The following is a 12,308-nucleotide window of genomic DNA, read 5'->3' on the forward strand; positions in this document are numbered from 1 at the left end:
GTCTTGATGTCGCTTAGCCGTTTGTTTCTGGCTGTGAGGGAGCCCGGTCCATCTGTTTTGGTTTTCGCACAGGACAGGCTTGTTTTGTGGTTAGTTATATAAACACTCCGAGTTCCCTACTTGGCGAAAGCTCCCGCCTGGAGGGGACACACGTTTGCTCACCAGGGCTTGTCCTGGGTTCCTGTGAGCAGCCGGCACCACGCTGTGCAGTCCAAGCTCAGACGTGTGTGATAACCAAGGGGCCAGCAGCTGGAGATGCGGTGGTTCGAGCCCTGAGGACGAGGGTGCAGATGAGCCAGAGTGTCCTGGGGGCCAAGGGAGCAGCAGAGGGACCCAGGGGGCGGCCGCATGAGAGCAGCTGGAGCCCAGCAGAGCACGTGGAGTTTTCAGGGAACGGACAGGACAGGGAATCTGGAGACGAAGGGGAGGCCAGAGGGCAGGAGGGAAGGAGAGAGGAGGTCAGCCAGGGTCTCAGAGCCAGGGGTCCGGAGGATCGTCGACATGGACGCTGAGCCCACCACGCCAAGGGCAGGGGTAGCACGGGAGGGCGACACGGGGCCAGACGTAAACCCCTGGGGCCCAAACCTGGTGCGTGAGTTCCACCCCAGGGCTGCAGCTACCGCTCAGGGCCACTTGCGTCTTATTCTTTACTTAGTTTTGATTTTTTTTTCTTTTATAATTCTAGACATATTTATATTCTATTTTCATCCCCAAACCGATACCTTACTGTTCTTTACTCTTAGAGCTTTGATCACCCTGCTTGCGGTCACCATCATGGTGAATTGTTCCTTGTGTGTCCTGTTGTTTTTCATTGTGAGCTCACCTTAGTGCAGCTTTTTCCCTCTGGTGGCTGAGGGCCAGGTCCCCAGGGCCGTCCCCAGGACCAACCTCCTGAGCACACATGGAAATAAATCCAAATCCAAAGGCCAGAGCTGGGTCCTTCTAGACCTTTCCTTTTCCCAAGCAAGGGGTGTGGTGCTGATGGAGACCCCGCCCCCTCCTCGGGCAATGCTGGACGGTGGCCCCCAGGCTCTGTGGGAACCGCAGCCCCCTGCTGGTGCCCTTCAGACCCCTGAGAGGTGTGTGTGGCCTTGCCTATCCATCCTGGAGGGTGACAGCTGTCCTCAGGGTCTGTTTGAGGCCATCTCAGGTGAGTTCCAACAGCCAGAGCGAGGGCAGCCCCTTCCAGAGAGCCCTTGGGTGCGAGGGCTTCGGCCCCCTGAGCTCACACTTGACACCTGCAGGTCCACCCTGGGCCGGACCCCAGCAGGTCCTCGGTCAAGGGAGCCGCAGTGACCTGAACCACTGGAGCGGGCAGGGCGTGGCGGGCTGGCCGTGCACAGGGCCCTGCTGGTCACGCAGAGGACGCCCGGCTGCTCTAGAGACGGTGGTGAGATGCATGTTGTCCCCCTGGACGTGGGTGTTGGGGACACACCTGTTCTTGTCTCTGTCTTGCAGCTCTTACGTGTCCCCCAGAGCTTCCCAGCACAGGAGGTAGAAAAGTAAACAAAAGGCATTTTTCAGTTGGGGTTTTTTCCTTTTTTCCGTCTCCTGTTGCTTGCTGGGCCCTGCTGACCTGTCACCGTCTCTGAAGGGCCAGCGCCATGTCCCGTGCGTGCCACGCGGGTGGTCAGGGCACAGAGGAGCTCCGCCCAGGGTCTGGCCTGGGGAGCAAGCCCCAGCCTTTGCAGGACCATTGGCCTGGACGGTCCCTGAGCCCGGCCTGGGTGCAGCGGACCAGGAAGGTGTGGGCGGCTCCGTGCGGGTGGGGGAGGCCGGCAGGAGGACTCAACACAGCGAGGCCTTGTGTCTCCACAGCTCCGGGAGGAAGCCCAGAGGGGATTCGCCGCCCTGGAGGACCCGCTCGCCGCCCTCCTGGACATGCTGGACAGCAGCCGGGGCTGGCGGGGGAAGGGCCCCTCCCTGGAGGCCTGGGTCACCCGTGAGCTGAAGCGCTGCTTGCAGGCACAGCTGTGCCCGGGGCTGGCCCGGGTGAGCCCTGCCCGCGGCCCACAGCCTGCCCCTTCCCAGCCCGTCCCGGCCTCGGCACGGGCTTCCCACGCGCACCTGGCCGGGCCCCTGCGGCCTGTGGAGGTCGCCCACGGTGGTCGGGGGCTCTCGGCCTCCCGAGAGCCACACGCCGGGCCGACCTCGGCTCCCTTGCCTGTGCCCCTGCCAGCCAGCCCCTGCTCACCCACAGCGTCCACCCACTGGCTCTGGGCTGCCAGGTGCTGGCCGCACTGGGCCTGCCCAAGCACCAACCCCCCACCCGCATCAGGCCCCGCGACTCCGGTTGCCGCCTCCACTGAAGCTGGGTCTGGGGCCTCCAGGGCAGCCCAGGGCTGAAGCAGCTGCAGGCCCGTGCGGTCAAGCTCCTCGCCGAGAGCCCCCCCGGCCTCATAGAGCCACTGGTCAGCATCTTCCAGCTGCAGGACGCAGACCGGAGCCCCCTGCTGGCTCAAGTCCACCGGCTGCACCAGGAGGGCAAGTTCAAAGAAGTGAGTGAGACCCTCCCTGTGGCTCTGGGCCTCTCGTCCACGGGCTGGACCTCCACGTGGGTCAGCGGGGTGGGCAGGAGCCAGGCTGGGGCTCGAGGCGCCGAGCCCAGAAGTGTCCCCTCTGCCCTCCAGCGTGGGGGGCCTTGCAGGGGGCCTCATGTCTGGTGTGCAGGCTTTTGGGGACCAGCTGCTCTGGGGACCATGTCAGGTTTGTGCCTGGTGTGGCGGCCCTGGGAGCCCCTCGCGCTGACCGACTGAGAAAGAGGCTGGGTACAGCCCCCCACACCCTGCCTGGTCTGCACCACGCTCAGGGCCCTTCCTCCCCAGGTGCCCGCCGGCCTCTCCCCCTTGGTCAGCAGCGTGGGGACGCCCAGCTCTGGCCCAGAAGCCCGCGTGGCTGCGGCCCAGCTCCCTTTGTTAACTCCCAGAATTGCTCTCCGGGGGGCTGAGAAGTGCGGGTGTGGGAGAAGCTAGCCGCAGTCTCTGTGCCCCGGGCCCAGATCAGACCCGGGGCCCGCTTCTGTCTTCTCCTGCCCCTGCCCAGACTCACCCAAAGGTCACTTGGTCCTGTGCTGGCCTGGGGGCAGGGGAGCCGAGGCCCCTTGGGGCCCAGCTGCTGCTCCATGAGGACAGACCCTCCCTGCGTGGGGGGCCCTGAAGCCACGACCACGCCAGGCCGGGGGACTGGCCACTGTGCTCTAGTCCTGGTCGGTAACAGAGCACGTGGCCGGGCATCTGTAGGCTGCGCTCGGCCTCCCGGACCTGTCGTGCGGCCCTGCCCCAGAGCCGGGGGCCACGCTCTGGGTGGTGCCCACCCCTGCCTGTTTGCTGGGTCCCTCGGACTGGGTCGGGCCAGTGGTGGTGACCCTGTGAGGGTCTGCGTCCTGAGGGCCCTGCTGGCTCCAACCCCAGGGACCGGCCCCGGCACACCTGTGGTTTTCAGAAGATCGGTTGTGGGGCATCGTGCCGGCTTGGGGCGCAGATTCTCAGCCACGTCAGTCAGGAGTCCCCAGCGTGTGCGACGCATGTGGGTTGGGGGCCGCCCGAGGGGGAGGGCGTTTTGCTCCCTTGTCGTGGGCAGGGCTGGGCCAGGAGCGCAAACGTGGGGCTTAGTGGCTGCAGGTCTCTGGGTGGGAACTGGGGGCTTTTGGAAGCTCGGTGGGTTTGCTGAGTGTCCTTCGTGAGCAGCAGCGGTCCTCGTTGAAGCCCGGAAGGTTCTGAGATGCAGCGGGAGCTCTGGGGTCCTGGCCCAGTGTTCACCGCGGATGACCCGTCTGCGGCTGAGGTCGGGAGCGGCAGGGCCCACGGGTGAGCAGCAAGGGGGCGCTGTCAGCGAAGCTCTGAGCTGTGCTGCAGGCGCAGGGGGCCCTGGGCTCTGCGCACCCCGAGATGCGAGACACGCGATGCCCTTGCAGGGCAGGGGAGGTGGGGCAGCCCCGGGCGCCCGGCTCAAAGGTGCCCTCTCCCTGGGTGGTGAGTCCAGCACCCAGGGCCCAGAGGCTCCCTCTGGGCTCACCTCCCCCGCTGCCTCGTGGGGCCCAAAGTTTCTGGCGCCAGGGTGCCAACAGGCGTGGGGTGCGGCCGGCACCCAGGCGGGTCCCAGGCCCACCCCACACGGGGCCCTCTTCCTGGTGAGGAGGCCCGTCGGAACGGAGGTGTGCGGCCCAGGCCCAGGTGGAGGATGTGCTGCGCGGCCACGATGGCGGCGCAGGGACCGGGCGCCCGGCTGCTCGGGGCTCGGCCGGGGCTGAACGGGCGCCGAGGCAGAAGGCGGGCTGGTGTGTCGCGTCTCCTGTTACGCTCAGGCCTTTCAAAGAGCGTCTGGGCGGCCGAATGCGCCTCCCTTGCGCTCTGAGGCAAGACTTGCACACAAAGGGGGCTCTTGTCCCGCACAGGCCCCTCGTGCGAAGAAAGGCCATTGTCCCCGAGCGGGGCGGCCCGGCAGGCAGTGCACGCTCCAGTGCCCACCGCCGCGCCGCCGAGGGGCCGCCTTCAGGCCTGTCCGCTCGGATTAGCGGGGACTCACGACTTAATGCGCTGCGATATTTCATGTCGAGGGCGGCGGCCGGCCCCAGCCGCGTGAATGCCTGCTTTTGTCTGCTGCATTATTTTATTTACATTTTTTAAACAGCTTATCAAGGTAAAAAGATAGCTTTGCTTTAAAAAAAAAAAAAGCCCCTTGGCTCCAGGCCCGCGCTGAGCCGCCGAGGACGGAAGGCCCGTCCCGGGGCCCGGCCGCCGGGTCTGGGCACCTCCCCAGCCCCCCTGTTGGCCGAGCGGGCAGTCGGGCGTCCGTGCAGGGCTCTTCCCGCTGTCACCGCCCCAGCCCCTCTGGTCTTCTTAGTTACTTTCCCCCAAAGCGGCAGCTCTGGGGTCCGTCTGGTCAGAGGTCCCTGCAGCCCCACCCTGACCCGGCTGCAGGGCAGCCCTCTTCTCGGTGGCTGGCTCTCAGCCTCCTGGGCGGAGGTCAGGGAGGCCCGCAAGGTGCCAGGTGGGCCCAGCCCTGGGCAGTATCCATCTGCAGGTCCCGGCCACTGCCCTCCTCCCATTGGGCCTGCTCCCCGGCCTGGGTCTGGAGCCAGTTGCAGGCACCTGGGCCAGCAGGCGATCTTCCTGCATCCGCGGGGCCCCCCACGTGGCCACGTGACCGGTGGTAAGCCGTGGGCAGCCTGGCCTGCTGGCCCCTCAGCAGAAGCTCAGACTGAGAAGTGACCAGAATCCAGTTCTCAGCCAGGCCCAATAGATCCAAGGTGGAGTCCAGGCCGGGGGCTTCCTAGAGGAGGTTCTGCTGCCAGGTAACCGTGGCCGCCCCCGATGGAGTTAGGGCGCCCTCCCGTGGCCGGGTGAGGCCAAACGGTCCCCCTCCTCGTCTTGTGCCCCCCAGCCTCCAGGCTACGGAGCTCCCCAGGGCTGCGGGGGCAGGACAAGGGCACTTCCCAGACTGTCCCTGGGGGTGTCCATGGCCTTGCAGCCCTGGATGCTCTGGCCACACCCCTCAGTGTCCACGCAGGCTGCCTGGCCAAAAGAGGGCAGCCTGGGTGCACAGAGGCTCCAGCCTGGCCTGGATAGAGGCTGGCTGCCCTGGAGGAAGCAGGCAGAGAGAAGGGGACCCAAACCCTCTGACAGTGTCGTCCTGTGGCCAGGGCTGTGCACCCCTCATGGGGAGGGGGACGTGGGGGCGCCTGTTGAGGAGCTGGATCCTCAGACGATGGAGGCCGACAGCCCAGCAGAGTGGTGAGAAGCAAGGGGCTCACCTCGCTGCCCCCTCCCCTCCCCACTCCCAGGTCACTGCCCAGGGCCTGATCTGGGGGGTAGGAGGGTCCCAGGCCCCCAGTCGTCCCTCCCACGGCCCCTTCTCCAACCGTGGCATGGCCCGACCAAGCCCAGGTCCAGATGTTGGCCCTTCAGTAGCCTGGAAGCCAGGCAAGGGTCCAGCAGATGCAGGACACTGGGGACAGGGTTCTGAGCACCCCAGGTTCTGAATGAAGTGTGCGAGGCCGCCAGTGTGGGCACTCTGGCCTTCTTGGATGAGGGTCCGGATCTCCCTCAGCTTCTCGGGGGTTTCCCGTCCAGAAGAGGTCGGTGCCATCCTGTGAGGCTGGAGTGGTGCCCAGGAAGGCCCCCACGTGGTGGCACCTGCGCCCTGCCCGCAGCCCTGGGCCCCTCCCCCAAGCCCTGCACCCTCTCCTCAACCCTGGCTCCTTCCCTGGCCCCGCCCCAGCCCCTCCCCCATTTCTGCTTTATCCCCCTCGCCCAAGCCCTGCACCCCCCTTCCCCTGGCCCTGGGCCCCCTGGGGCCTGGCCGAGGCTGAGCTCCTGGACACCGGCCAGGCCGCGGGGCGCCGGGTCAGTGCCGCGCAGGGAGAGGCCCCCCAGCCCCGCGCCCCCGCCGCGCGGTCCAGGCCTCCACCGGAGCAGCCTTTCCCAGGCCGCTATTTTGGGCCTTCTGTGAGCTGCAGGGGGCGGGGCCGGGCTGCCCGGCTAGTTATTTTTGCTCATAATGGGAGCACGACGTATGGAAATTATTAATAGCAGAGCGGCCTGTGCTACGTGCGGGCGCCCAGGGCCGCGCCGTTTCCTCTGCTGAGTCGGGGGAGGGTCATGCGCCCCGTGTAGGGCAGGCCGCCCAGCGTGCCCACTGCCCCATATGAGGGGCTGCCTGGGGGGGTGGGGGGATTCAGAGCCTCTTGCTCTGTGGCTCCTGGGGCAGCTCTCTGCATGCCCCCAATGCACGACCACGCTGGTCCCGCTGCCATGGACCTGGAGCGAGCCTGCCCCATCCGACGACTCCTAGTCACTGGGGCACGTGGTGTGGCTTGTGGAAAGGGTTCAGAGGCCTGAAGGAGCCCCGCGTGTCAGGGCCGCCGCAGTCCCTTGGGCCTCCCGGGCGCACAGAGTGCCCTCGCTGTGGGCACTGTGAATGGTGGGAGGGGATGCTCCCGGGAGGAGTGGGGCAGCAAGAGCAGACGTGGGGAGAGCGGTGTGCACCGTGTCCAGGCCCCATGGCTAGGTGATGGGGGCTTCTGTCCCTCCCTCTGCGTCCTCCACCCTCTCGTCAGCAAGCCAGGACCCAGGCCACCTGGCTCAGCTCGCACTTTGCGGCCCCGACCAGGCCGCACCCCAGTCTGGAGGGCACAGGGGTCGTTCCACCCACCCCACTGCGTGCGGGGCCTGGCTCAGCACAGGGGGGCTTGTAGGCCGGAGCACTGCCTGGTTTCCGGCCCCGTGGCTGTGCCTGCAGCGACTGGGCGGTGACGGGGTGGGAGTGGGGGCTGCAGAAGGGCGGGAGCCCCCACCTGTGGCACCGCCTGTCCCCCAGGCCCAGTGTCATCCGGTCCCTCTGTTTCCCAGGCCATCGTGCTGGGCGCAAAGCTGCGGCTGCAGGCAGATCTTGATGTTGAGAAGGTAAGGGTCATTCTCATGCAAACCGCGTAGCTTCCAGCTCCAGGGCTCCAGAAATGTGGTGTAGGGAGGGTCCCTCCCACTGAGCCCTGAGCTTTGCTCCCCACACGGCTGGGGCCAGGGCGCTGGAGGGCAGGGGTCACATGTGACTACCTGCTCATGTGAGGAGGGTCCAGGACTAGGGGAAGGGAGGGGCCCGCAAGGGCCTGTGTGTGGTCAGCAGGCATTGGTGTAACGTGCTCAGAAAGTGGCCGATCGCCAGGAGTTCACCAGGCATTCCTTCTCTGCTCTGGGGTGGCTGGAAGGGTTCTCAAGAATGGGGGCTCCCACAAGGACCGCCCACCTGGAGCCCTGGTTTGGCAGATGGGCCTCCGTCCAATCTGGGCTCCAGACAGCCTGCCCTATGTGACCGCCTGGGGGAGGGGAAGGCAGGTGAGGAGGGGTCTTCCACAGGGGCCACTGGGAGGGGGCTTTGTCGAGAGCTGGTTCTTTCAAGGGGAGTGGCCCGTATGTCCCAGTGCCCAACACCACGGCCAGGGGCTCCCTCGGGGCCTCCCTGAGGGCTCAGGCAGCTTGGGGGTCTTGTGAGCTTGCGCCAGGCCACGTGCTGGTGCCGTCTTGCCCGTGATGGGCATTTCTGGGCCAGCAGGGCCATGGCCGGTAGTTGATCTCCATCCTGCCCACCCCACCCTGCTCGGTGAAGACAAGGGGACAATGGGGCCCCTCCAGGAGCCCCCTTGTGTCTTGGAGCCTCTCATCCTTCCCGATGGAGATGGGGTGACCACAGAGCCCCCCAGGGACGGGGCCCAGGGAGCGGCGGGGCTTGTGTGTGTGTGCAGGGGCAGAGCATGGGACGCAGGCCGTGAGCAGGGCGTGGGGCTTCGCGAGGTCCTCAGACACTCGGTTGGGCCCCCAGGCTCCCCGGGGAGGCAGGTTGCGTGGACCAGCCTCCAGGCCGCTTGGTTCTGACGCTCTGGCCACTCCCTGCACTGGGCTGGAAGTGAGTCCGTGGTCTCGGGTGCAGTGGGGCTGCGGCCTGAAGGTGTGTCTCCCCGTAGATGTGCCTCCCCCTGCTCCTCCAGGACAAGGCAGACCTCGTGGAACGCTACGTGGATGGCTTTCCCGACCTCCAGCGGAGGCTGCTGGCCCTCATGGACTCCTGGTGCCAGCCCGGCTTTGACATCAGAGTCGTCGCCAGGTGAACCCCACGGGGGCCCGGGGTGGGGTGGGGGCAGGGACTTGGCAGGGGCAGTAGGCACGTGGGAAAGTCACCCCACACCCCACACCACCTCTCCAGGTGAGCCCCGGCCAGGTGGGCAAGGGACCTGCTTCGGGAGCCAAGAGGTCGGGCTGGCAGCCACCGGGTGAGAGAGTTTAATGCTCTGAGATGAGCACAAATAATTCTCCACAGGGACTCCTTCCTTACGCAGTCCTGCAAGTCATATCTCCTATCCATTCACTGGTTCCTTCGTTTCTTCCTTCATGTAATAAATGTTTGTGGAGCGCCTGCTGTGAACCCTGTCCCAGCAGTTACAGAGAAGAGGCAGCATGCCAACAGGGAGCCCACGTGTGTGCGTGTGCGTGTGACCCCAGGGCGTCCCCTGAGCATGGGCATCTGGAAGGAGAAGGGCTTCCTCCCACCTCCCTGGGGTGGCTGAGGGGAAGTGCACTGGGACTGCCAAGGCTCCTTGGCCACCTGTCCCTCAGCAGGCAGCGGGGCTGGGCGCCCTGTCCGTGTGCCCTGCAGCCCGGACCCTCTCACTTGAGAGTCAGGCCTTGGGCTCTGGCGGCAGGCCTCTCTGGACCCTCCCTCCCCTGGAGCTGGGTGTTTTCCTCGTCCCTAAAATGGGACTAATTCTGTCTCAAAGGGCTGTCGTGACTTCACACCCTACGAAGTGAACAAAGCAGCAGGCCAGGCACATGTTGTGTTGCTGCCATTGCTTTTATTATGCATTAAAAAGGAGAGAGAAATATAGGTGGAGCAGTACGGACGGGGAAGAGGGGAGACACACGGGTGGAGAGTGGGGGGGGGGCCGTGAGTTAGATTTAACGTGGATATTTCATGATTCTTTTAAATGTCCTCGTGCTGTGCTCTGAAAGGGCTCAGAAGCGATGACATCCCCTAGCAGTGAGCACACCTAGCAACCAGATCTTGGTTTCTAGATACCATTCTCCACTAAAAGGAACAAAGGCTCCTTGGGGAGTAGACTGAGAATGAAAACAATAATAGAGCATAAAAGCATGGTAATAGAGCATAATACCTTGGATTTTTAAAAATGCATGAGTTGGGGCTTCCCTGGTGGTGCAGTGGTTGAGAATCCGCCTGCTAATGCAGGGGACACGGGTTCAAGCCCTGGTCTGGGGGAATCCCACATGCCGCGGAGCAGCTGGGCCCGTGAGCCACAACTACTGAGCCTGCGCGTCTGGAGCCTGCGCTCCGCAATGGGAGGCCGCGACAGTGAGAGGCCCGCGCACCACGATGAAGAGTGGCCCCCACTCACCGCAACTGGAGAAAGCCCTCGCACAGAAACGAAGACCCAACACAGTCAAAAATAAATAAATTTATAAAAATGCATGAGTCTGTGGGACTTCCCTGGTGGCGCAGTGGTTAAGAATCCACCTGCCAATGCAGGGGACACGGGTTTGAGCCCTGGTCAGAGAAGATCCCACATGCCGCAGAGCAACTCAGCCCGTGCGCCACAACTACTGAGCCTGTGCTCCAGAGCCTGCGAGCCGCAACTACTGAGCCCGTGTGCCACCACTACTGAAGCCCACATGCCTAGAGCCCGTGCTCTGCAACAAGAGAAGCCCGTGCACCATAACGAAGAGTAGCCCCCGCTCGCTGCAACTAAAGAAAGCCTGTGTGCAGCAACGAAGACCCAGCGCAGCCAGAAACAAATAAATAAATATTTTTAAAATGCATGAGTCTGGAGTGATGCTCAAAGGCAGGGAGGAAAACTCTTTTACAGGGTGTGTCAGCTAGTAAATAGAAAGGAATGATGAAGTCAGAAATCACCGTTTTGTAACTTCCAATAAAACAATTGAGTTAGGCACAGACCATAAAGAGGTGCTAAGAGAGAAAGAGACAAATACAAACTACCCACGCCAGGGATGAGAAGCGGAGCGCCACTGCAGACCGCACAGACTTTAAAATGGTAAGAGACATTGTTTACAACTTGATGCAAATACATATAACAGTTTAGATGTAACAGACCAAATGCTTGCAAAACACAACTTACAAAACTGAAAAAATAGAAAATTTGAATAGTCCTGTATCTATTGAATAAATTGCATCTGTAGCTTAAAACTGCACCACAGAAAAAACTATGGGTTTAGATGGCTTCACTAGTGAATTCCTTCAAGTGTTTAAGGAAGAGATTGTACCAATCTCACACAAATTCTTCCAGAGAATGTAAAAAGAAAGAGCACATCCCAACTTTGTTTTCTTTTTTTTGGCTGCGTTGGGTCTTCGTTGCTGCGCGGGGGCTTTCTCTAGTTGCAGTGAGTGGGGGCTACTCTTCATTGCAGTGTGCAGGCTTCTCATTGCGGTGGCTTCTCTTATTGCAGAGCACAGGCTCTAGGCATGCGGGCTTCAGTAGTTGAGGCGCGTGGGCTCAGTGGTTGTGGCACATGGGCTCTAGGTGCGCAGGCTTCAGTGGTTGCAGCACGTGGGCTCAGTAGTTGCGGCTTGCGGGCTCTAGGGCGCAGGCTCAGTAGTTGTGGCACGCGGGCTTAGTTGCCCCGAGGCCTGTGGGATCTTCCCGGACCAGGGATGGAACACATGTCCCCTTCATTGGCAGGCGGATTCGTAACCGCTGGACCACCAGGGAAGTCCCCAACTTGTTTTATTCAGCTAGTTTAAGGCTTGATACCAAAACTCGAAAAAGACATTAGGAGAAAGGAAAATTAAAGTGCAGTGTATCTCATGAACATAGATGCAAAAATACTAAACGAAATATTAGCAATCAAATCAACTAATATATTAAAGAGTTAAGAAAATGAGAAGACAAGCTCCAAGTGCGAGAAAATATTAGCAAAGACACATCTGATAAAGGACTGTTATCCAAAACATAGAAAGTTACCTTAAAACTCAGCACTAGGAAAACAAACAACCATGGGCTTCCCTGGTGGCGCAGTGGTTAAGAATCTGCCTGCCAATGCAAGGGACACAGGTTTGAGCCCTGGTCCGGGAAGATCCCACGTGCTGCGGAGCAACTAAGCCCATGCACCACAACTACTGAGCCTGCGCTCTAGAGCCCGCGAGCCACAACTACTGAGCCCGTGAGCCACAACTACTGAAGTTGCACACGTAGAGCTTGCGCTCCACAACAAGAGAAACCACCCCAGTGAGCAGCCCGCGCACCGCAACAAAGAGTAGCCCCCATTCCCGGCAACTGGAGAAAGCCCGTGCGCAGTAACGAAGACCCAACGCAGACAAAAATAAATAAGTTAAATAAATAAATTTTTTTAGAAAAGAAAGAAAACCAACAACCTGATTTTAAAAACGGACCAAAGATCCAGATACCTCAGCAGAGAAGATACACGAATGACAGATAAGCACATGAGAGGATGCTCTACATCGTATGTCCTCGGGGAAATGCAAACTAAAACAACGAGCTATCATGACACCCCTATTAGAATGGACAGAATCCAGAACACTGACATCGCCAAATACTGGCGAGGATGTGAAGCAACAAGAACTCTCATCACTGCTGGTGGGAATACAAAGTGCTGCAGCCACTTTGAAGGACAGTCTAGTGCTTTCTTACAAAACTAAACACGTTCTTGCCATATGACCAAGCCATCGCGCCACTTGGTATTTACCCAAAGACATTGAAAACCTCTGTCCACACAAAAACCTGCACCTGAGTGTTTATAGCAGCTCTATTTATAGTTGCCGAAACTTGG

General features: G+C 61.6%; 1 protein-coding gene across 16 annotated transcripts in view; it reads left to right on the plus strand.

Annotated features, from left to right (window-relative positions):
- Positions 1–12,308, plus strand: part of EXD3 (exonuclease 3'-5' domain containing 3) — a 76,610-nt gene that overhangs the window by 24,427 nt on the left and 39,875 nt on the right. For 6 of the 16 annotated variants that reach the window (XR_003432378.1, XM_027104146.1, XM_027104147.1 and 3 more), the window contains exons 2-7: positions 166–1,150; positions 1,245–1,390; positions 1,819–1,992; positions 2,331–2,498; positions 7,350–7,403; positions 8,459–8,598. Coding sequence is in view for 15 of the 16 variants with exons in the window: in XM_027104146.1 (XP_026959947.1) it covers positions 982–1,150; positions 1,245–1,390; positions 1,819–1,992; positions 2,331–2,498; positions 7,350–7,403; positions 8,459–8,598 (851 nt within the window). In the remaining variant the exon portion in view is untranslated. The remainder of the gene's footprint in view (positions 1–165; positions 1,151–1,244; positions 1,391–1,818; positions 1,993–2,330; positions 2,499–7,349; positions 7,404–8,458; positions 8,599–12,308) is intronic. The other 10 variants (XM_027104149.1, XM_027104152.1, XM_027104150.1 and 7 more) reach the window with 2 other exon arrangements.

This window comes from Aethalodelphis obliquidens, unplaced genomic scaffold (genome assembly GCF_003676395.1).
Source record: "Aethalodelphis obliquidens isolate GAN/ISIS:26980383/991018 unplaced genomic scaffold, ASM367639v1 scaffold7, whole genome shotgun sequence".
In the NCBI taxonomy this organism is placed as follows: Eukaryota; Metazoa; Chordata; class Mammalia; order Artiodactyla; family Delphinidae; genus Aethalodelphis; species Aethalodelphis obliquidens.